This window comes from Bubalus bubalis, chromosome 15 (genome assembly GCF_019923935.1).
Source record: "Bubalus bubalis isolate 160015118507 breed Murrah chromosome 15, NDDB_SH_1, whole genome shotgun sequence".
Taxonomy (NCBI): Eukaryota; Metazoa; Chordata; class Mammalia; order Artiodactyla; family Bovidae; genus Bubalus; species Bubalus bubalis.
The window spans coordinates 608,844-634,685 of NC_059171.1; the positions used below are offsets into that span (position 1 = coordinate 608,844).

Sequence of the window (25,842 nt, forward strand, 5' to 3'; positions counted from 1 at the left end):
AGGTCAAGAGGGAGGGGACATATGTACACCAATGGCTGATTCATGTTGATGTTTGACAGAAAACAACAAAATTCTGTGAAGGATTATCCTTCAATTAAAAAAATTTAAAAAGTGAAAGTTTGATTTGCATACATTAAATATGTATGTATGTATGCATTCATTCATTCAACATTTGTTGAGTGCTTACAAATTACCAGACATGGTAATACACATTAAAGATACATCAGTGAATTGAACTTGCAAGGAACCCTTGTATAAGCACTTAAACCTGAGCAGGGTGAATTATACAGTATATTAGAAGGTAATAAGTGCCATCAAAAACAACAAGAGTAGCACAACGGGGATTAGAAATGCTAGAGTGCATTATTTTGGAATTTTAATTAAAGTTATCAGCATTGGTTTTACTTAGAAGATTCATTGAGAGGATTACTATTTGAGCAAAGGTTCATTGAGAAGGTTGGAGAAGGAAACAAGATCCACTCCAGTATTTTTGCCTGGAGGATTCCATGGACAGAGGAACCTGGTGGGCTACAGTCCACAGAGCTGCAAAGAGTCGGACACAGTGATTAAACAACAAAATTTCATTAAGAAGGTTACATTTGAAGAAAAACTCATAGGAAATGAAGACATCCAGCCAGTGCAAAGATACTTTTTGAGCATAGACTAAGAAGCAAGAGGTGAAGTCAAAGAGGTAACAGCTATCCAGATAATGTAGGGCCCTTTGGCCACTCAAGAGCTCTGATTTTTACTCCAAGGGGAATGGGAATCGCTGGCAGATTTTGGAGTGACACGATCTGATGTGAACATTTATAAACCATCACCCCGACTGCTGTTGGAGAAGAGGCCCTAGGAAGGTGGGGTAGCAGGAGGAAGACAGGAGGCTGCGGCGATGGCAGCGGGAAGAGGCAGGCGGTGGCGGCTGGCACCAGGGCAGTGGCAGCGCGGGTGCTGAGAAGCCGCACGAGAGGACTCCGTGGTGGCGGACGTGAGGCCTAAGAGAATGGGAGGAGTCTGGCTTCTTTGCCTAAGAAACTCGTCAGATGTCGTCGTCATTGAGACATAAAAGGTGGTAGGTGATGCCGCCTCTAGAGAGGGGAGCCGGGATGTTGTCTAGTAAGCATCTGCAAGCGTGCCAACTCGCTTCAGCCGTGCCGGACTTTACCACCCCATGGACTGTAGCCCGCCAGGCTCCTCTGTCCATGGCACTCTCCAGGCAAGGATACTGGAGAGGGCTGCCATGCCCTCCTCCAGGGGATCTTCCCGACCCAGGGATTGAACCCACGTCTCTTACGTCTCCTCCATTGGCAGGCAGGTTCTTTACCACTAGCACCACCTGGGAAGCAATTGAATACATAGGTCTAAATTTGGGGAAGTAGGGACTTCCCTGGTGGTCTGGCAGTTAAGATTCCAAGCTTCCACTGCAGCGGGTGTGGGTTCAATACCTGGTCAGGGAACTAAGATCCCACATGCTGCACAGTGTTGCCAAAAAAAATTGGGGGGGCAATATATAAATACAAATTCAGGAGTCCTTGGCATATAGTCAGCGTTCAACACTATGATACTGAAAAGATCGCCAGGAAATAGGAATAGACAGAAAAAACAAGGAGGTCACACACAAGTGCTGGTCCGCCAGCATCAAGAGGTAGAGAGGGAAGAGGAGCCAGCACTGAAGACGTATAGTCTGCAAGGCAAACAGAAACTCAAGGAGGGCAGGAAGTCAGGAGGAGGCTGTGCTCAGCTCTGTCGAATGCTGGAGACAGACGGAGTGAGATGGGAGCTGGGAACCAGTGACTGGAGTTAGCAAGGTGAGGACAAGGACGCTGCTGCCTGCATGACCATCCAGGGCAGCAGCAGATAACTGTAGAAACGGCAATTCTCATTTTTGGCCAGGCCTCCAGGGATGACTTTCAAATTTCTATTTAATATTTATTCCTAGACAATGTACAAAAAGAAAATCTGCGGAAAGGTAATGTTAGACGTTGGATTTATCTAAAACCACATACAGTACTGCAATAGGCTCAAATTCAACAAAGAATATTCTGGAAGATGCTAGAAAAGCAACTGGTCTATAAATTGGACAGATGAATTTAATTCTTGAACATCATCTCCCCCCCACTTTTACATGCACATATGCACACTATATCAAAATATGTACATGAAAAATGTTTCATATTAAAATACTGAAGGCATTTTGAGACAAAAACAAATACTGATTTGGAATGTAAAGAAGCAGATGACGTCTTGAGAGATGACCCCTTAAACCAGGAATTCCTACTTTTGATGTGAGAGTTGGACTATACAGAAAGCTGAGCGCTGAAGAATTGATGCTTTTGAACTGTGGTGTTGGAGAAGACTCTTGAGAGTCCCTCGGACTGCAAGGAGATCCAATCAGTCAATCCTAAAGGAAATCAACCCTGAATATTCATTGGAAGGACTGATGCTGAAGCTCCAATACTTGGGCCACCTGATGTGAAAGGCTGACTCATTGGAAAAGACCCTGATGCTGGGAAAGATTGAAGGTGGGAGGAGAAGGGGACGACAGAGGATGAGATGGCTGAGTGGCATCACTGACTCAATGGACACGAGTTTGAGCAAGCTCTGGGAGTTGGTGATGGACAGGGAGGCCTGGCGTGCTGCAGTCCATGGGGTCGCAAAGAGTCAGACACGACTGAGCGACTGACCTGAATTGAAACTCAAGTATGTCTGGAACTCAAGTATGTCAGAACTGCTGAAAATGGTCCTAGGAACCCCTCCACACGTTGCAGACCGTGCAGTGACTAGATAACGTGATTTTTACATTAACTATATGGAGTTGCTTTTGTGACTTCTCAAGGATAAAAACCCTCTGAATTCATGCCTCTAGTAAGTAAAGTGGTTCAGCGTGTGGGTTCCAGGGCCTGATTGCCAGGTGCAAATCCCAGCATGATCCTCAACAAGCTACACGATCTCACTCAGGTCATTTAGCTCCTCTGTGCTTTAGTTTCACTATTTGTAAAATCAAGATAACAAATGACTCTACCTCATACAGTTCTTGGGAGGTTTGAGTGAGCTACTATATATAAGCATTTAGAACGATGCCTGGTACATAGCCCCGGAGAAGGCAAGGCAACCCACTCCAGTGTTCTTGCCTGGAGAATCCCATGGACAGAGGAGCCTGGCGGGCCTCAGTCCATGGGGTCACAAAGAGTCAGACACGACTGTGTGACTACCACTTTCACTGGTACATGGCAGTGATATGCAAGCATTAACTAGCTTTATATTTTTCTCAGATCAACAGGAAAGTTCAACCAGCCTTATATGTGAGTCTGATGTTTTTAAAGAAATCTAAATATCATCTGCTCTATCCACCATGGGAAATTCTGCTGGGAATTATCATTGAAATTATGATTTCAACAAGTTGATTTCATTTACGCACTGAGATATAATGAACAATAATTGGCTTTAGTATCTTGCAATGGAAACATACTTGGTTGGCTGGGAAACCAGGGCGTCTTTATGAAGTTGATAACACGGATAGACGTTGAAGGTACCAGGCTCCATGGAGACCCCTTCCACCGAAGAAAACTCCTTTTCAACCAAACCAAACATTTCCATCATCTTAAATCCTTAAAAAGAGAGAGAGAGAATAAACAGGCACATTAGGATTTTAAACTTCAAAATTAGTCTATTAAGGATTTAAAAAATCTGGAGCCCAAAAAGGAGTTAATTAATATACTTTGTATTGGAAAATTCCTGATTCTGCATACCTGCAAGATCAATGCCATCCTTATGCACCAGTGGGCAGGCTGGAAGACAAAACAAAGAAGATAAAACCCTAATTTAGATATTTTCCAAACATATTCTTCCCTTGTCCTGAAAACAGGAAGCTAACATAATCTTTATGGAAGTCAAGTGTAGAGGGAATCCAAACCAGATGTGGCTATGGCTTTTCGTGGATTCCTAAGGAAATGGCAACCCACTCCAGTGTTCTTGCCTGGAGAATCCCAGGGACGAGGGAGCCTGGTGGGCTGCCGTCTATGGGGTCGCACAGAGTCGCACGTTTAAGAGAGTTTCTTTCAAATACAGATTCTCATCTTTTCAGAGAAAGTCTTTATCAACCTAAACTCTGGACCTGGGAGAGTGGAGGTTCACGTCCACACACTCTAAACCACAGAACTATGTCTAGAAAACAAACAGCTCTCCAAGTCATTTTTTCCCTTCAGATCAGGATGGGACTCATTGTTTAACCAGGATAAATATCTCAGCCTTCAAGCAACGTAAGGGCAAATTCCAAAGAACTAACTTGCTGACGCGGTTTCGCAGACAAAAGTAATCAACTCATCTTCAATTTTCTTAAAGGCGTCGAAGTCATCCACAAAGAAGACATGCCGGGCACTGGGCTTACTGCCGATGCTAACCAGCTCAGAGTAATCCGCATCAGCCACGCCGACCGCAAAAATGCTGTAGCCTGTGGGGAAAGCGAAACAGATTTCTGATGAGTTTAAACTGCACCAAAAACAAATAATGCAATGCAAGACATATCTGCATGTTTAAAATATGTTTATTTAGGAGGCCCAGTGGGGGTGGATAATTCACCCTTCACAGTTCATCAGAAATGTGCATGCACATAATTCACCATACAATAATTAACCCATCATTCCCCAGAGAGATTTTCCATTTTAGAGAGGCTTAAGACAGCTAGTGCTTGAGACAAAATAGTTGCTATTTGAGTAACATCGCTATGTTTGCATATTATTAATAAAGATTTTTGTATTTACGGGATAAAGTGCAGTTGAAACACACTTTATCTCAATTATTTTTTTTTCAGAAGTAGAAACTGAGACATTAACAGGCTTAGAAGCCCGAGGTGGGTCACAGTCCAATGTTCAACAAATTCGTATTAGGCTAGTCTGTGCCGTGTTGGTCTTACAGGGTGTAATCTTCATTTTGTGTTCTCCATTTGACAGATGAGAAAGCTGAGGCTGAACGGTTTCTGTGACCGGGTTCCCTCCCCTGGTTCTTTTCATAGTATGGCACTTAGCTTTCTTTCTTTTTTGGGCCATGCTCTGCGGCCAGAATGGAACCTGTGTTCCCTGCATTGGAAGCATAGAGCCTTAACCCCTAGACCGCCAGTAAAGTCCTGTACTGCACTTAATTGATGGAGTTGCTCATCATAGAGCATCCTGTATGTAACAAATGTCTTAGAGAAAACACAGCAAGATAATAGATTTGCAACCTGGAAAGTATTTTTAAAATCACATGTCCAGACTTAGAAACACGTAGTCAGGCTGACGTAGCCTGTAGACGCGCTCTGACGCCACAAGGCTCCCAGTGTCATCGCTGCCCCTGCTGCTGCTGCTGCTGAGTCCTGAGTTGCGTCAACCCTTTTGCGACCCCATGGCCTGCAGCCCGCCAGGCTCCTCAGTCCAGGAGGTTTCCCAGGCAAGGAATACTGACGTGGTTTGCATTTCCTTCTCCAGGGGAACTTCCCAACCCAGGGATTGAACCCAGATCTTTGGATGGGCACGCGGATTCTTTACCACTCGGCCACCGAGGAAACCTTGGTAGCTACTATTACTTATCTGTGTAAAGCTTACCGTCTGATTGCATCTCTCTGGAGATTTTGTTCACATCATCTTGTGACCTTCCATCAGTTATAACCACGATGACCTTGGGGATGCCTCTTCTGGTCCCTGACTCTGCAGTAAACAAGCTATCTCGGACATGCTTAATCGCTTTTCCTGAAACAAAGGAAGGCAACAGTTCAGTTTGATTCCTTCCACTTTTGTGTTGCTGGAGATGGAAGAGAAGCAACAAAGTTCTTTCATCAATGAAAAGTCTTTAAAAAAAAATCTATATTAGTATGCTTCAAAAATCATTTAAATAATTAGTAACAATTAATTACCTTGGGTTTTAGCTGGGCTTTTGGGGGTCTTACCTGTTTTTGTATTTCCCCCTTTGTATGAGATATGCTTAATTGCATCAAGAAGAGTCTCTTTGGTTTTGTAAGAGTTTAGCTTAAATTCTGTCCTGGGGTCATCAGTGAACTGGACCATGGCAACCTGAAGAGAGAAGGCGTGTTTACTTCTGTGCATGCCCCGCCTTCCCCTGGGCCAGGCAGCACACACTGCAGCACGATGATAATTGCAGTCTTCACGTCTTTAACCCAGTCCACAGTTTCTTGGTTTAAAATTTCACACAAGCTACATACCAAATCTGATGATACATTAACGAGCATTTTTTTCTCTAAGTGCTTTCAGGAAGTAGATTAAAAATCTTTCCCTAAAGCATGAAGGCCTTCTGCCGTCTCATTTGACAGGTGGAAAAATGGCAGCTGAGGTTGTCTACCTTGACAAAGCTCAGAGAATCAAAGTTGGATTCTTTACAAGGATTTCTCTATGAAACAAGCTTATGAAATACTTGCTACTATTCTACCATTTTACAGATTGAGAAACTGAGGAAAAGTCAAGTAACTTATCCAAGATTACTAGAGTGGCCACTGGCAGAACCAACCGTTGAAGTCAGGTAATTCGACTTCAAAATCTGCTCTTAATCACTATGATAGAAACGCTTCCCAGGTGGCGCTGGTGATAAAGAAGTTCCCTGTTGATGCAGGAGACGTAAGAGATGGGGGTTCGGTCCCTGGGTCGGGAAGATCCCCTGGAGGAGGGCATGGCAACCGACTCCAGTGTTCTTGGGCTTCCCTGATGGCTCAGATGATAAAGAATCTGCCTGCAGTGGGGGAGACCCAGGCTCAATCCCTGGGTTGGGAAAAGGTATCAGATGCTCACACCTCAGTTCGGAAGCCACATCCTCAAAGAAGCCTTTGTCAATCTCTCCATTTAAAATCAACCAGTAAGTGTAAACCTCAGTTCACAAGCGCGGGTCCTGATCTTGTGAATGTGTGTGTTTGCCGATTTGTGTCTGCATCTCAGCCTCCCCCACTTCCCACCGTGAAGGATGTGAGCTCCGTGAGATCAGGGGCGTCTGTCATACCCATGATAACAGTGCTAACCAAACAGGCCGTCAACCAATGTTCGCCAAATGGATACATTGGTCTTCTCTGTTCTGCTTGTTCTGCAGTCATTTGTGGCCATGACCTCTGTCCTTCAAGATTTTAAAGTCCTCGAGGGCAAGGAGAAGGAGAATACTGGATGTTCCTGAACAGAGACTCGTATCTACTCCCTCCCAGTATACAGGAGACACCCACGCTGACATGGCCGTTCTGACAGGTCTCGGTTTGCTGAGCTCTCTCGCTTTTAAGGATGAGCTCCGTGCACAGCTCCGTCAGGCACCAGTGAGCTGATTCTAAACTCAGACCTGCCCAGTCGCTCATTCAGACTTGGATCCAATCAGTATAGTTCTTTACCCATATTCCCCAACAAGTAGCCATAGTAATAGCCTGGAGTAATTATTCAATGCATCGAATGGATTGATGACTGATCTGCCGGCCTTACTTGGGTCCCATCTGCACCGATCTTGTCCAGAGCTCCGACAGTGTTATGCAGGAAGTTAATGACCTTATGGAAATTTTCATCACCAATACTCCAGGATCCATCCACCATAAACACCAGGTCAGCTTTGGCAGCTTTACACACTGGAGACCAAGAACGAATAGTGAATCAGAGAAAAGGGGAAAACAGTCGTCATCACACCAACAAAGCAGATAATGGCTTCCCTCTGGTAACTAGAGTGCCTTCCAGAAGGACAGGTATACGGCCTACTCCAAATTCTTGCTCACTAGGTCTCCTGACCATCATTGTTCTCCTGTACTCAAGTATCCTGCTCATGACTAAGAAAGCTTCTATCAAACACGCAGAATTAAAGAGAAAAAGAAAAACATCATTTTCAGCCTCAAAGAATAGAAACAAGAGAATGGAAAAAGGTGGAACTACACTGATTTAGTGACAGAGGCATCAGCAAACACCCTCGTGCCTACTGATTCAAGGGTAACCCAAGCTCTCAGTCTGCACCCTGCCCTCTGCTTATCAAGTTAATAGCCTGAGAAGGATATGGCTTCCAAGAGGAAGGCATGCCTCACAATGAAAGCAGATTACTCTAAAACTTGATATGCATTTGGACTGTGGCCATAAGCAAACTTCAATTTCAGCCTTGCTTAAAAATTCTGTGCCCTTTGGACACCCTCTGAGGTCAAGAAATGCATACTGCTGCTAGCTCGGGGAAACTTTCGTCAATAGTAATACTGACATCAGTCCTAACAAGCAAGCGAAAACCAGATTAGCAAAAACCTATTCCACTGAAAGCATTTTTTAAGTCTTGTATCGCATCCTGTTTCAGATTATCTATGCTTCTTTTCCCCTTGATTAACAGAGATCATGGTGGTTGACTCTGTTTTACGATGAAACAAACAATTTAATCTTTAATAATCTGAATCTTTTAATCTTGGGCCACTGGCACACAAATGTTCTGCAAGATAATGAAACTTTGGCTTTTCTTTAGAAAAAAATGGGGCTTGATTTTTATTTTACTAGTTACAGCTACAGCCCCTTAAAGCTACAACTTAAAAGGTGAAATGAACCGTCTCCAAGTGAGTTAATGCTCCAGGGACAGTTAGGGTTTGGTGAGGCTGTTCTCCTGAGCGCCACGATTTACAAAATTTTACATATTTATGGTTTGAATTTAAAGCCAAAAGGGATCACAAGATCTGCTCATTATAAGCGTATAAAAGAAAACCTGGTGATGTTTGCTAGGAAAGATGAAACCCAGATTAGGTTTTACCTTCCAAATGAGAGCAAAATCTATTTGAAAATATACTCAAGTTGAAAACTGTGCTTAATAAAACAAAAGAAAAAGAAAATGCATCAAAATGCATAAAAGAACTATCTCTGGGATATGAAATTGTGCTTTTAATTTTCTTCTTTGTACTCTTTTCTATTTCTTAAAATGGATGTTTTATAAATACTCAGTATCACCTGAATAATAAACATGTATAGGCTTTTTAATTAAATACACTCAGGGCAAATAGAACCTAAAATGAATAACGTGTTCAAGTTGCAAAAGTCCCATTGTCTAAAACCATCATGATGAAAACTACTAATCCAAGAAAAGTGTTGCTACATGAGCAATCCTCGCTCTCATGACCCTTCCAAATCATGTGTTTCCCATGAGCATTCACGAATATTGACCAAAGGATACTCATATTCTGCTATAAATAAAAATATTCTGACCTCAGGGAATCCTGTAATGTCTGTATCAGAACTGTCTAATAAACTTATCAGTTAGCTCCAATAGTGAAAATCAACATAGACAGTTAAACTCGAAAAAGCTAGATATGAAGATGGAAGAAGGAAGAGTCTGGCATCCCAAGTAGTCAGTCAGTCAGTTCAGTCACTCAGTCTTTGCGACCCCATGAACTGCAGCCCACCAGGCCTCCCTGTCCATCACCAACTCCCGGAGTCTACCCAAACTCATATCCATCGAGTCGGTGATGCCATCCAGCCATCTCATCCTCTGTCACCCCCTTCTCCTCCTGCCTTCCATCTTTCCCAGCATCAGGGTCTTTTTCCAATGAGTCAGCTTTTTGCATCAGGTGGCCAAAGTATTGGAGTTTCAGCTTTAGCATCAGTCCTTCCAATGAATATTCAGGACTGATTTCTTTTAGGATGGACTGGTTGGATCTCCTTGAAGTGCAAGGGATTCTCAAGAGTCTTATCCAACACCACAGTTAAAAAGCCTCAATTCTTTGGCACTCAGCTTTCTTTAGAGCCCAATTCTCATATCCATATGTGACCACTGGAAAAACCATAGCTTTGACTATCCCAAGTAGAGCAAATAGCATGAGACGATGCAGGACAGCATAAGGCAGGTATGGGGAGCCTGAAGTTATGCAATTTTGCTGTTAACTAACACAGTCTGGGAAACGATGCCACAGTGTAGGTTGATCATTGAAGAGTTTGCGTGGTGTGCTAGGAAGGATGTTGAGTTTTATTTTTGTAAAGTTTCTTATTACCTCTTTGTTTCCTTGACCCTTACACTCTCCAGCATCAGACACCTCTGACTACGCTCCTGTCCTTTGCAGGATATTTGGTCTTGTCCAGGACATCAATAAGACATTTAGTCTACATCAACAGGTTCTTGAAATTTGGTCCTATTCAAAATGTCCATGAGCATATTTGGTCCATGCCAAATGACTTTGGACAGGACCAAACATCATGGATCTTTTGACATGAACCAAACGTCTGCTAAACCTTTGTAAGGTGAGGACAATTATTTTTCATTGCAACTCTGGTATGTAATAGCTATTCTAAAATGTGGGGCTGGGTGTCCCTGGTGACTCAGTGATAAAGAATCCATCTGCTAATGCAGGAGGCATGGGTTCAATCCCTGGACCGGGAAGAGCCCACTTGCCAGGGAGCAACTAAGCCACTGCACCACAATTGAGCCTGTGTTCTAGACCCCAGGAGCCACAACCGCAGAAGCCCAAGTGCCTAGAGCCTATGCTCCACGACAAGAGAAGCCCCCACACTGCAACTAGAAAGTAGAACCCACTTCCCACAACCGGAGAAAAGCCCGCATAGCAGTGAAGTCCCAGCATAGCCAAATAAATACAATTAGTAAATGTATGGTAAATGGAAGAAGTCTTCTAAAACAACATTCCAATTATGTGATCCACCTTTCTTCTCCCTCCTCCCCATTTCACCAAGGTTATCTTTCTCAAACACATTTCTGCAGGTCACCCTCCCTTCATAGCCATGTCCCATAGGATAAAGCCCAGCCTCCTTGCTCAGGCACACTCACCATCTCATGACACTACCTTCACTCTTTTCTGTGGCTCACGCTGAAGCACTCATGGCTCCCCAAACACATTATGCACTTAGATCACCCCATGACGTTAAGTACTCACCTCTCCATTATTTACCTGTAAAACTCACTCTTCAAAATGTAAATCAATCCATGCAAATGAAAATCAAAAGGAAGCTGGAGTAGCAATACTCATATCAGACAAAATAGACTTTATAGACTGTACAAGAGACGAGGAAGAGCACTACGTGATTCTCAAAGAATCTACCCAAGATGAGGACATAACAGTTGCAGACATCCATGCTCCCAGCATAGGAGCAGCTCAATGTACAAGGCAAACGCTAACAGCCACAAAAGGGGAAATCAACAGTAACACAGGAATCACGGGCACTTTAACACTGCACTGATGCCCACGGGCAGATCATCCAGACAGGAAGCTGATAAGGAAGCATTCGACCAGACGGACTCAACTGATGTTTACAGGGCATTCCATCCAAAAGCAGCTGAACAGTCTCCTTCCCTGTGCATGTGGAGCATCCTTCAGAACAGATCTTGTCTTGGGTCATAAATCAAGCCTTGGTAAATTTAAGAAAATTGAAATCATATCAAGCACCTTTTCCGACCACAATACTATGGGTGGTGGTGGTTTAGTCGCTAAGTCATGCCCGACTCTTGCAACCCCATGGACTATACCCTGCCAGCCTCCTCTGACCATGGGATTTTCCGGGAAAGAATACTGGAGTGGGTTGCTATTTCCTTCTCCAGGGGGTCTCCCCAACCCAGGGATTAGAATTCAACTACAGGAAAATGTAAATCAAATTCCTCCTCCTTCACAAGTAATTAAATTGCAGCAGCGTTAACTGTTCTCAGTTCTGGGCTACTACGGTATAATCTACACTAACTCATTTCCTTGGCTGGTAGTTACCTAGGTAAACACCTATTTCTCTTGCAATACTGAAAATAAGCAGAGAGCAGCAATTATAGATTGTTACGGTATCCCAAGTACTTGGCATAAGCACTTTGAGAATGAATAGTAGGGTTAATTAATGTTCATTAATGGGATAAATCATAAGGGATTTAATTTAGGTCATACCTGAATGGTCTAGTGGTTTTCCCTACTTTCTTCAATTTAAGTCTGAATTTGGTAATAAGGAGTTCATGATCTGAGCTACAGTCAGCTCCTGGTCTTGTTTTTGTTGACTGTATGCTTATATGCAGAGTACATCATGAGAAACGCAGGACTGGAAGAAACACAAGCTGGAATCAAGATTGCCGGGACAAATATCAATAACCTCAGATATGCAGATGACACCACCCTTATGGCAGAAAGTGAGGAGGAACTCAAAAGCCTCTTGATGAAAGTGAAAGAGGAGTGAAAAAGTTGGCTTAAAGCTCAACATTCAGAAAACGAAGATCATGGCATCCAGTCCCATCACTTCATGGGAAATAGATGGGGAAACAGTGGAAACAGTGTCAGGCTTTATTTTTCTGGGCTCCAAAATCACTGCAGATGGTGACTGCAGCCATGAAATTAAAAGATGCTTACTCCTTGGAAGGAAAGTTATGACCAACCTAGATAGCATATTCAAAAGCATTCAACTAACCAACAAAGGTCTGTCTAGTCAAGGCTATGGTTTTTCCAGTGGTCATGTACGGATGTGAGAGTTGGACTGTGAAGAAGGATGAGCGCCGAAGAACTGATGCTTTTGAACTGTGGTGTTGGAGAAGACTCTTGAGAGTCCCTTGGACTGCAAGGAGATCCAACCAGTCCATCCTAAAAGAGATCAGCCCTGGGATTTCTTTGGAGGGAATGATGCTAAAGCTGAAACTCCAGTACTTTGGCCACCTCATGCGAAGAGTTGACTCATTGGAAAAGACTCTGATGCTGGGAGGGATTGGGGGCAGGAGGAGAAGGGGATGACAGAGGATGAGATGGCTGGATGGCATCACTGACTCGATGGACGTGAGTCTCAGTGAACCGGGAGTTGGTGATGGACAGGGAGGCCTGGCGTGCTGCGATTCATGGGGTCTCGAAGAGTCGGACACGACTGAGCGACTGAACTGAACTGAACTAATGGGATAAAAAAATAACCATCATTACTATGTTTGGAAGTTTTTTAGAAAGTTACCTTAACGGCTCAAGTAAGAGGTGAAGACAAACTTTTGTGATGACAGAAAAACACACCCGGGAGCAGCATTTCTGCGGTGAGCTTACACTGCGACCCTGGTCTACAGAATCACAACCTACACAGCTACACAATGATAACCTACACAACTACACAATGATAACCTACAAACTACACAATTATAACCTACACCCCCAGGCTACAGGACTACTCTTCCTTGGCAAACATGTACCATTCTGATATTTTCAATGAAATAACTATGAAAGAATTCTGTTTGAAAATCTACTATGTGTGTGCAGATTCTACTTTTAGATGGCTTTTTATTGAGTATATTTGACAAATGACACTGCAAAAACTTAAAGTGCACAATATATTAATTTGATTTATATTTATAATTTACATTTGTTTATATAATCTGGTCCCATCAATTCATGGGAAATAAATGGGGAAACAGCGGAAACAGTGTCAGACTTTATTTTTCTGGGCTCCAAAATCACTGCAGATGGCAACTGTAGCCATGAAATTAAAAGACGCTTACTCCTTGGAAGGAGTTATGACCAACCTAGATAGCATATTGAAAAGCAGAGACATTACTTTGCCAACAAAGGTCTGTCTAGTCAAGGCTATGGTTTTTCCAGTGGTCATGTACGGATATGAGAGTTGGACTGTGAAGAAAGCTGAGCGCCGAAGAATTGATGCTTTTGAACTGTGGTTTTAGAGAAGACTCTTGAGAGTCCCTTGGACTACAAGGAGATCCAACCAGTCCATTCTAAAGGAGATCAGCCCTGGGTGTTCTTTGGAAGGAATGATTCTAAAGCTGAAACTCCAGTACTTTGGCCACCTCATGCAAAGAGTTGACTCATTGGAAAAGACTCTGATGCTGGGAGGGATTGGGGGCAGGAGGAAAAGGGGACGACAGAGGATGAGATGGCTGGATGGCATCACTGACTCAATGGCCGTGAGTTTGAGTGAACTCCAGGAGTTGGTGATGGACAGGGAGGCCTGGCTTGCTGCAATTCATGGGGTCACAAAGTCAGACACGACTGAGCGACTGAAGTCACTGAACTGATACATAATTTACATTGTATATAATGTATATTAATTTACATTTATATATTGTACTTTGATTGATGTAGTAATATTTAGCACCTCATCTCAGCACATAATTATAGTACAATACTGTTGCCTACATCCATTACACTGCACATTAGGTCTCTATGTCTTACTTACTACTCATGCAAATCTGTACCCCCTAAGGGTCTGATACAAGCACTTGTATTAAGACGAAACTATCTTTTATTAATATCTTGGTTTCTAAATGAAGAAACAAACAAATCCAACAGAAATCCAAAACCTAAAATCACATCATGATTACATTATGTTTCTTTACCTTCTTTTGCTGGTGGGATGGTTGGAGGGAACGTCGGTGGTTGAGTAGGAAGCGATTCTGAAAAGCAGAGAAAGAACATCAGTTAACCGTCTCATCTGTGAAGAGAGGGAGGTCATGGAGTCATAACTCTTCAGGGGAGTCAATGATTCTGACAGCTGTCTTCTTTGAGAATGTAGTGAATTTAGGGCCCACTGTAAATCAGCCAAAGCCCATGAAAGCTGGTTCCAACCATCTCCTCAACCTCAGACTGAAGGCTTGAAATGCCATTTTGCCACAGTTCAGTTTTCCCAGCGGGAGTCAATGCAATCAAACCATCAACTTCAAAGTGGTTTCAACGCTGATTTAAGGTGGGAGTCCTGCCAACCAATTTCAGATTAGTCTCTGGCTGCTTTCACCCAAACGTAACTCCATTCTGCCTAAGGACGGACCATCAATCCATGTTCAATAGCACTTCCTCCCTTTTTACCCTGCATTCTCAGGACGTAGTCCCCAAGAGAGCCTGGTTCACCCTCGGCCATGGTCAGACTGTGCCTGGGAAACTCAGCTCTGAGAACCAAGCAGCAGGACACTGGGAGGCTGCAGCATGTCCTGATCAACTTAACCTGGGTGAGGAGGGGCGAGAAATGCGTCAAATGCAGAACTGCGGCTTGGTTAAAGGCCATGGATATAGTCACATAAGAGCTGTGACTTTCCTACCAATTCACATGGCAGAGCACTGGGACGTTATGGCATCATTACATGGATTAAACATCTTGATATTATTTTTTTGCATATTCTTTTTTTTAATTTTTATTTGACACTAAAGAAAACTTGAGAATATTATTTTTCTTATCCCAGTATAACACAAGGGAAAACTCTCAACTAATCAGGGGGATGTTTAGCCTCTGGAGACAGTAAATGCCAAATAGTTGGAAGGATTTGAGCTCAGGCAGACTGTTTGCTGTGAATGTTGTAAAGGGAGCGCCTTCACTGGCAGGAAGGTTGCTGCTGCTGCTGCTGCTAAATTGCTTCGTGTCCGACTCTGTGCGACCCCATAGACGGCAGCCCAACAGGCTCCCCCGTCCCTGAGATTCTCCAGGCAAGAACACTGGAGTGGGTTTCCATTTCCTTCTCCAATGCATGCAAGTGAAAAGTGAAAGTGAAGTTTCTCAGTCATGTCCGACTCTTTGTGACCCCATGGACTGCAGCCTACCAGGCTCCTCCGTCCATGGGATTTTCCAGGCAAGAGTACTGGAGTGGGGTGCCATCGCCTTCTCCGGCAGGAAGGTTGGAGGAGATGAATTTTAAGGTCTCTTCCAATTCCAGGAACCAAGAAACTAACATTATTTGAGTAAAGCAATTCAAGATTTAAAGGGATGAGATAACTGTGTATTACTGATATAGAAAAATGTTTGAGATTAGTTATTATATGAAATGAAGCAGAATACAATGGTATGATCCCATTTGTGAAACAAAAAATTCTATTTAACTGATTAATACAGGTTAATCTTTATATAGCATGTTCAAATATGCTTTAGATAGCATATTCAAAAGCAGAGACATTACTTTGCCAACAAAGGTTCGTCTAGTCAAGGCTATGGTTTTTCCTGTGGTCATGTATGGATGTGAGAGTTGGACTGTGAAGAAGGATGAGCGCCGAAGAATTGATGCTTTTGAACTGTGGTGTTGGAGAAGACTCTTGAGAGTCCCTTGGACTGCAAGGAGATCCAACCAATCCATTCTGAAGGAGATCAGCCCTGCGATTTCTGTGGAAGGAATGATGCTAAAGCTGAAACTCCAGAACTTTGGCCACCTCATGCGAAGAGTTGACTCATTGGAAAAGACTCTGATGCTGGGAGGGATTGGGGGCAGGAGGAGAAGGGGATGACAGAGGATGAGGTGGCTGGATGGCATCACTGACTCGATGGACATGAGTCTGAGTGAACTCTGGGAGTTGGTGATAGGGAGGCCTGGCTTGCTGCAATTCATGGGGTCGCAAAGAGTCGGACACGACTGAGTGACTGATCTGATCTGATCTTTATATATCTATGCAGTAATATATCTGATACACACACACATAACTACATCCAACAGGCAGAATTTCTTGAAGGAGATCAAGCTGGTATAAATGAGTTTGGGGGGAAGAGAAAACGAGAAAAGGGTGGCATTCTCTGGTGGCCTAGTGGTTAGGATTCGACGCTCTCACTGAAGAGGCTCAGGTTTGATCCCTGGTTGGGAAAGCATATCACGTGCCACACAGCACGGCCAAAATACAAAAGAAAACAGAACAAAATGGGATGGCAAAAGGCAAAGGACGGAGGGCGACAGTGCTCTCTGCACCTTCTGTTGCATTGGTATAGGCAGAGGGAATCACTTTGATATTTTAAAGGCAATTTTTTGGCAGCTAAAAATTTTCACACGTGAAAACATTTGAGACATTTTAGTATTAAAACTAGGATTGCAAAACATTTTTGAAAGCACTATAAAATATTTCTAAAGCCTAAAATCTGTGGAAGCAGCTGGTCGTCTTTATAATTGTGCATTTTTTTCAATGTGAAAAGCTGAGATATATCGCAAGTTCAGTCAATAAATTTGAGAACCAAATCAACGAGTGCCTGTGGCAGCCAGATTAATACGTTTGGTCAGAACATCTGGCCCAAGAACGTCTTGGGTAAGAAGAACCACAATGAGCTGGCGAGAGCGTTTGTATCCTCTACGGGCACACAGATGGTCCCTGTCCTCAAGTCTGCGAGAAGCTGTCACAGAAGAGGGAGCAGTCTTGATCTGCATTTGCTCCGGGAGGTTGAACTGGAGCCAGTGGGTAGAAGCTCTATGATGACAGATGTCCCCACAGAAGGAAAACATTTCATCAAGCAGAGCTTTCCAAATGAATCCTGGGCTGGTCGTGAACAGTGGTGAGGGTAAGGTTAAGGGAAGCTGAACTAGACCAGGGGCCCCAAACTCAAATATTTTTAGAGGTCAGGCACGTAATGAATGGGAGCAAAGAACTCTGCCTAAACATTCAGGAATAACAAACTTCAGAGCGTGTACACTGTCCAAAGACGCGGAAGTTACTAGCTTTCCATACATTCGGCTGCACGAGGATATGTGTGCCCCACGTTGTCAGAGCTTTCGAATTTTTGAGAATACTTTACAACTTTAAAAAAAAAAAATGGCCCAGAGAAAACATGTCTGATGGTAGCTCTAACCCCGTGGCCGTGGTTTCTGACTTTCAGGAAGACAGCAAGAGGGACCTCCCTGATGGCCCAGAGTTAGGACCCCAACGCCACTGCAGGGGCACAAGCTCAGCCCTTGGTGGGCAGCTCAGGCCCTGCACACCACACGGTGTGGCCTAAAGATTCTTTATTTAAAGGGAAGAAGTAAGAGCGATACCAAAAATATTTGTTCAATGAAATAAAATGCAGTTGCAAAGTCCTCAGTGGGGTCTTTCCAGTGGATCTTTACCACCACCAAACTAAGCTAAGAAAAAAGGTATTTAATTTTATTGTAAGCAAACAGCAGCTCAGAGACGTTAAACTGCCCAAGGCAACAATGGAAAAAAGGACCCCAAACAAGCTTTTTAGACTTTAAATCTCAAGCCATAACAGGCCCTAATAATTTCAAAATTATATAATCCTCTACCCCAAAAACCAAATTCTAATGAGCAATAAAATGCAAGAAACAACTGCTACATTCTCCAACACGGATAAACCTCAAAAACACACGCTAAGTGAAAGATAGCAGACACAAAAGACTGCCTGTTACATACTTCCATTTGTACAGAATGTCTAGAAGAGACAAATGTATAAGAAAAGAAGGTAGACTGCCTGGAGCTGACTGTAGGAAGGAGGCCTCCCTGCGAAGGAGCCTGAGTGACCTCCAGGCTGCAGGAGCGTCCTAACGCTGAGCAGAGTTCTCGGAATGTACAGAAACCACTGAGTTGTGCACTCGGGGTGAATTTTAAGGAATGCAAATTATACCTCAAAAATACACACGTGATGTAAAATGTTGACTATTTCAGTGTTAGGAAATAAAGTCCCCGTGTTGAAAAGTAGATGATTCCATTAGCTACACTTTCGCCTTCTGTATTTTTTTTGTATGTACAGAGAAACTGAAAGACCTATACAGCTGAGTAGTAGAACTTTCTAAATGTCAGACACATGATAGAGGGGCTATCAAGAAAGCCCATCGTCCGCCACCTATTCGGACACCAGTCCTTGAGGAGTTCAAGTTTAAGTTCAAGACCCTGAGTTGTGGACACACAGGTATCACCCAGAATTCAGTACCATCAAACCACTTCAATGCCTGTGGCCTCGAGGTCAGGAATCTTCGATTAAAAGGATACTAAGCAGTTGCCAGCTTCCTTGCCATTTAGAATATGTAGAAAGTGCTTCGTTTCCCTTTTATACTCTGCCTTTCCCTTGCGCGCGTCAGATTTCTTGCCAACTTGGAAAAAGCATCAGAGCCTCTTGAGGAGGCAAGGCCGGGGCCGGCCAGCTGGCACACTCTGGCTCCATCCCCACCCTCGAGGCTGGAGCGCTGCGCCATTGTTTCAATGTCAGGACCCCCGTCTTACACTTCATCTCACACGCCACGCACCACAGATGTTCCTAATGGAAGCCTCACAATAGGGGCCATTGTTCCCAGCACTTTGCCGGCCACAGTCCCCTGTGACAAACGGCGGAGATGGGGATCCACACAGAGCCGCCAGCGGGCCACGGGCAGGGAACTCCGGGCTGCGTACAAAGGGCAGCGTTTGTCTCACAGATATTCCAGGGCCACTGGCGAACGCTTTTATAGATGGAAGAAGGTTTCTGAACCAAAACCACATTCCTAAAATACTGTTTGTTCACGGATACAGAGATCAAGAGAGAACGCCTTGGACTTACGTGTTTTTCCTGTTACACTCACGCTGGGTCCCTCCATCTCCTGGAGCTTTGTGTAAACACTGATTTTATATTCTGAATCAGGCTGAAGTCCATAGAAGCAATGCCTGTTTGTCCCGCCACCCAAAGTGGATTCTTGCTTTTGTGTATCTATAATCAAAACAAAACATATATGAACAAAACATACATACAGGAATTTTTAAAAATAGCCACCAATAGATGATTTGCTTCTAAAATACTCAGTACGTAAGGCCTATTCAGATAGCTCCAGAATGAATTAAACCTGTTTGAGTGATTGTATCTTTTTTAAAGAATTAATATATCCACTGTTTTTCTTTAATAATTGAAAATTGAATTTTATATGTTCAGAAATGAGATTAACTAGGAAAAGGCTGTTGAGGACCTAACAAACAGAGAATTGTTCCTGTTTATAATTATATGCACACATCCGCACTGATCTTTTGGACAGGTGTGGAGGTGAATATATTATTTTTTAAAACTTAGGATTCCCGATATGATTGAGAGCTTATTTTAGTACCAGGCTCTGTGTGTGCGGGCTAAGCGTTTTGGTCATGGCCGATGCTTTGCGGCCCCAGGGACTGTAGCCCACCAGGCTCCTCTGTCCACAAGATTCTCCAGGCATGAGTACTGGAGTGGGTTGCCATGACCTCCTCCAGGGGACCCTCCCAGGCCAGGGATCGAACCCAGGTCTCTCACGCTGTCTCCTGCACCGACAGGCAGATTCTTTACCTCAAGCACCACGAGGGAAGACCACCAGGCTCTGTGCTCGGTGTTTAATGATAAAAATACAACAAAGGTAACAATGGCCAACGTTTGCTCCTCACTCACCACGCACCAGGCACTACTCTAAGGACTTCACATGTATTCATTCATTTGATCCTTATAACTATCCCCAATTTAAAGACAAGAAACTGAAGACCAGAAAAACTAGTAGTTTACCCAAGTCCATACACTAAGTTGCTGAACTAAAATGTAAATTCCAAACTCAGAACTCCAGTCTCAGAGGATGTCGCTTTAATTTCCTTTAATGTACCATGTGCAGTGCTAAGTCCCTTCAGTCGTGTCTGACTCTGGACCCCATGGATTGCAGCACGCCAGGCCTCCCTGTCCATCACCAACTCCCGGAGCTTACTCAAACTCATATCCATTGAGTCAGTGATGCCATCCAACCATCTCATCCTCTGCTGTCCCCTTCTCCTCCCACCTTCAATCTTTCCCAGCATCAGGGTCTTTTCCAGTGAGTTAGTTCTTCACATCAGGTGGCCAAAGGATTGGAAGTTTAGCATCAGTCCTTCCAATGAATATTCAGGACTGATTTCCTTTAGGATTGACTGGTTGGATCTCCTTGCAGTCCAAGGGACTCTCAAGAGTCTTCTCCAACACCACAGTTTTAAAGCATCAATCCTTCAGCACTCAGCTTTCTTTATAGTCCAACTCTCACATCAATACATGACTACTGGAAAAACCATAGCTTTGACTAGATGGACCTTTGTCAGCAAAGTAATGTCTCTGCTTTTTAATATGCTGTCTAAGTTGGTCATAGCTTTTCTTCCAAGGAGTAAGCGTCTTTTAATTTCATGGCTGCAGTCACCATCTGCAGTGATTTTGGAGCCCAGGAAAATAAAGTCTGTCACTGTTTCCATTGTTTCCCCATCTATTTGCCATGAAGTGATGGGACTGGATGATATGATCTTAGTTTTCTGAATGTTGAGCTTTAAGTCAACTTTTTCACTCTCCTCTTTCACTTTCATCAAGAGGCTCTTTAGTTCCTCTTCACTTTCTGCCATAAGGTTGGTGTTATCTGCATATCTGAGGTTATTGATATTTCTCCTGGCAATCTTGATTCCAGCTTGTGCTTCATCCATCCTGGCATTTTTCATGATGTACCCTGCATATAAGTTAAATAAGCAGGTTGACAATATACAGCCTTGAAATACTCCTTTCCTAATTTGGAACTGGTTCTAACTGTTGCTTCCCGATCAGAATACAGATTTCTCAGGAAGCAGGTCAGGTGGTCTGGTACTCCCATCTCTTGAAGAATTTTCCACAGTTTGTTATGATCCACACAGTCAAAGGCTTTGGCATAGTCAACAAAGCTGAAGTAGATGTTTTTCTGGAACTCTCTTGCTTTCCAACAGATGTTGGCAATTTGATCTCTTGTTCCTCTGCCTTTTCTAAATCCAGTTTGAACACCTGGAAGATCACAGCTCATGTACTGTTGAAGCCTGGCTTGGAGAATTTTGAGCATGACTTTACTAGCGTGTGAGATGAGTGCAATTGTGCGGTAGTTTGAACATTTTTTGGCATTGCCTTTCTTTGGGATTGAAATGAAAACTGACCTTTTCCAGTCCTGTGGCCACTGCTGAGGTTTCCATATTTGCTGGCATATTGAGTGCAGCACTTTCACAGCATCATCTTTTAGGATTTGAAATAGCTCAACTGGAATTCCATCACCTCCACTAGCTTTGTTCGTAGCAATGCTTCCTGAGGTCCACTTGACTTTGCATTCCAGGATGTCTGGTGAGTGATCACACCATTGTGGTTATCTGGGCCAAGAAGATCTTTGTATAGTTCTTCTGTGTATTCTTGCCACCTCTTCTTAATATCTTCTGCTTCTGTTAGGTCTATACCATTTCTGTCCTTTATTGAGCCCATCTTTGCATGAAATGTTCCCTTGGTATCTCTAATTTTCTTGAAGAGAGCTCTAGTCTTTCCCATTCTATTGTTTTCCTCTATTTCTCTGCACTGATCACTGAAGTAGGTTTTATCTATGGACAAATCCTGATTTTTTAAAAATGTAATTAAAATAATGCCATCTGTTGAATGGAATCTGAAATTTACTTTTATAATTGTCAGTCTTAAAGAACTTCAAAAGTGAACTTTATAATGTAATGTTTAGTAATATATTTCTTTGAAACAATATAGGTCTACCTCAATATTTTCTTTATTAGATATTATACAAAATGATGACATTGGAACTATTTAAAGTGTTTGTGAGATTTAAATTGCTGTGAAAGGAACTTAAGAGTAAGAAAATACTAGTAAACCCTGCCTTCTGCTTGGCTGATATCCAACTTCAGCCTTGGGTTCCTGGGCTCAGAGCCCTATAACAGCCGCTTTATTTTGACCCTAACCACTCTGGAGCCTCCTGCAAGCTTCTGTGAGCCACCTGTAATACAAACATTTCCCAAATCCTATGCATGGATCATCTCTACCTATCTCCACAAAAAGTTGTGAGACTCTCCAGGAATTAATTCTAGAAATGTACTTTCTGTCATTTCTTCTATTTCTCATGAATACCCATGCACTTTATAGACCCTTGACAACAGAATACAAACAGGTTTCACTGCTGCATAACAAAACAAAACCTACAAATCATTGGAAAACTGGAACAAGCACTGTGAAATTAATAGTAAACAGTAACAGGTTGCTCCCAAGGCTAATGAAGAGGGGTTACATGAATCAGGGTATATCCATTTTGCTTTTGGCATGTATGATTCATGGCTTTGCCTTAAAGAAAAACATTTAAACTGATCAAATAATGACTAATTTCCTTGCCCCCTTGTGCCAAAAGCCAGAAGTTAAATTTGGGTTTTTTTTGGAACAAGGGGGAAAATCTGTCATTGAGCATTCATTCTCATGAAGTCATGCTAAATACATTCTTTGGGTGACCGTCATGCCACCAACTTGACTCCTAGGTGTCTCAGGAGTGGTTACTGAGATCTACAAGCAAAGAAGGTCCCAGATCCAGTAAACTCAGTTGGAATTTGATGATACATGCTTTCCATTCTCTGGGTCTTTCAAATCATGTGACCCCAAAACATGGAATCAGTGCTTCAAAAAGTTGAATCTTGGGAATAGGCTTCGTTTTGTATGATCTTTTGTTTTGGGATCCAGTACCTAATAAGGTAGGCTTTCCACGATGCTGCAATTCTCTATTCTGGTTAATAGATGACAGAGAACTAGACATTTCAGTACCTAAAGACAGAAGACAAGGTGAGCATCTTTGAAACTTAGGAAAAAATCAGGCTAAAAAGAAATTTACCAAGTTAATGGGATTAGGGAGGGAATACAGTGTGAGGTACATATCTGTATCCAACCTCAGGTGCCACGTCAATTCAAAAACAGCTGGCAGAGAGACGGGACTCTGCAGCATCTGTAGAACTAACGGAGGCTCTCGTGGGGTTCCGAGGTACTCAAAACCAGCCCAAAGCCTCTGAAACTCTGGTCTGTCCTACAATTAACCAAAAGCCTACACTTTAATTTGGAAAGTCTAAAGCTTGACTCAAAAGCAGATTGGATTTCACTCTCTAGAGAGGACTTGATCCTTCTGGTAATCTTTTCTTTTTTTTTTTTTTCTTCTTGGCTATGAAAAAACTGTCATAATATTTACACGAGTAGAGGACAGCTGTTGTTTTTGCCTGTTTTACATCTGATCTTTCTTTCGTTGAACCCGACCCTGGTCTTTTGACTTGGGAAGGCCTGAGTAAGAACACCCACCTCTCCCCAGACACAGGCTGAGCAGGAGCCAGGTCTTACTTGCTGTTGAGTCCATGCATGTATTCCATGATCTCAGTGACAGATTCAGGGGGATGCGACCCCAAACAGGGCCAACATGACTCAAGGTCCTGGACTTTTGTGGGAATTACTGAGAAAGAAGAGCTTCCTTCTAACTATGACAGCGAAGCTGAAGCTAGGAGGATGTACATCTGGACTTGACTGGGCCGGCTCTCCATCTGGCTGAGAAGGAAGGCGGAGGGGAGAGGGCGGGGGATGCGGTCCGGCTTCCCCTCGGCGAGGGCATCTGAACCCCGCGGCTTCGATGCGCCTGAGGCAGACACTGGGGGACGTCTCGGTGAGCGAGGCATGGGTGACCTTGCCACCCGAGTCCCTGTTATTTGTGCTTCTTACCATTTACAAACAAAGCAAGCACACCTGAATGATACAGCCTTGCTGCTTTATTCACAAACTCCTTGGAGATTTATAGGTATGACCACAGGTAAAGTCCTCAAAAGAAGTCATTTGGGAAAAACGGAGGCTCAGAGAAGAACACTGACCAGCTGTCGGGATAGAGCAGAAGCAAATCTACTGACTTCATCTCAGAGTAAAAGTGCATGAGATCGGACACGGGGGATTCAAAACAGAGAGAGAGAGAGAACCACCCCACACAGTGGGAGTTTGGCAGTGCGCACACGTGTGCCAAGTCGCTCTGTCCTGACTCTGTGCGGCCCCGTGGACTGCAGCCCGCCAGGCTCCTGTCTTCATGGGACTCTCCAGGCAAGAACACTGGAGCGGGTTGCCATGCCCTCCTCTAGAGGATCTTCCTGCCAGAGACTGAACCTGCGTCTCTTCCGGCTCCGCACTGGCAGGCGGGCTCCTCACTACTAGTGCCGCCTGGGAAGCCCAGGGGTCTGGCAGAGGCATTCAGACATAAGCCAGCCTGGGGTAAGGCTCTTCTCTATCATGCGGAGAAACGGGGTCCCGTTTCTCTCTAATTTCTCCTCTGATTGAAGCGGACAGACTGACATTTCTACAGAGACAACACGTGTAGCCAGCGGGAGGTGTTACAGAGGTGAAACAGTGGAGCCCGGGGACTCAGGCACCCAGGAGGACGGTACATCTGATCACATGTCCAACAGCAGCGATCAGGAATGATGATCACATTGTTCTGTGAGATAAAGAAACTCAACCTAATTCTTCCCCAGTGCAAAGTGGAAAGACTTCAAGGCATGAATTAGGAGGTGGGGATTAACATATACACAGCAATATACATGCAACAGATAATCAACAAGGACCTACCTAGAGCACTCAACACTCTGTAATAACCCACGTGGGAAAAGAATCCAAAGAACAGATGCATGTATAACTTAATCAGGTGGCTGTACACCCAACACAAACATGACATTATAAATCAACTGTATTCCAGTATACAATAAAAATTAAATAAAAAAAAAAGTGGAAAGACTATTCCCTACCCTAAATTGTGTAAGTTAAAATATTTAGACATATTCCCCACATTAACTCCCCACCCCTGCCTATCAATTAGAATCTGTTGCTGTCTAGTTGGTTAATAATATGCAGCTGGACACCTGAGTGAATAAGATGTAGGCTAATTGGGCTCATAAATTGCTCAGCTATAACTGCTGATGAAAAATAAACTGAACAACACTTTTGTTCATTCTTGCTGAATTGAGACTGTTGAAGCTCAGCTGAAGAGGTTTTTGGCAGCCTGAAAATAATCCTGGCGAAATACAAATTAATTTAACTGGAAGATAAGAAGGAAGCGGGGACTCTTATTTCTAGTAAAAATACTTGGCTTCAGCGAGAGCTTGTGTGTGTGTGTGTGTGTGTGTGCGCACGCTCAGTCGCTCAGTCGTGTCTGACTCTTCACAGCTACATGGTCTGTAACCTGCCAGGCTCCTCTGTCCACGGGATTCTCCAGGCAAGAACACTGGCGTGAGCTGCCATTTCCTCCTCCAGGGGATCTTTTCAAGCCAGATATCGAACCCACATCTCCCGCATCTCCAGAATTCACAGGAGGATTCTTTAAACTGAGTCACCTGGGAGGTCCACCAAGAGCTTATTGAGGTTTTAAATGACCAGATCAATGTTATCAGACACATCAGTCACATTATTTGATAAGAATCCCAATGCTATTTGTAAAAGCATTTAATAAAAAAAAATACACTGATGGATTTCA

The 25,842-nt window shown here is 43.5% G+C and overlaps 1 protein-coding gene across 7 annotated transcripts in view; it reads right to left on the minus strand.

Annotated features, from left to right (window-relative positions):
• Positions 1-25,842, minus strand: part of COL14A1 (collagen type XIV alpha 1 chain) — a 229,315-nt gene that overhangs the window by 88,911 nt on the left and 114,562 nt on the right. For all 7 annotated transcript variants that reach the window (XM_006074691.4, XM_044928491.2, XM_044928490.2 and 4 more), the window contains exons 24-31: positions 19,125-19,271; positions 14,257-14,313; positions 7,437-7,576; positions 5,918-6,041; positions 5,577-5,720; positions 4,283-4,447; positions 3,747-3,785; positions 3,467-3,605 (exon numbers count right to left, since the gene is read on the minus strand). In XM_006074691.4, the coding sequence (XP_006074753.3) occupies positions 3,467-3,605; positions 3,747-3,785; positions 4,283-4,447; positions 5,577-5,720; positions 5,918-6,041; positions 7,437-7,576; positions 14,257-14,313; positions 19,125-19,271 (955 nt within the window). The remainder of the gene's footprint in view (positions 1-3,466; positions 3,606-3,746; positions 3,786-4,282; positions 4,448-5,576; positions 5,721-5,917; positions 6,042-7,436; positions 7,577-14,256; positions 14,314-19,124; positions 19,272-25,842) is intronic.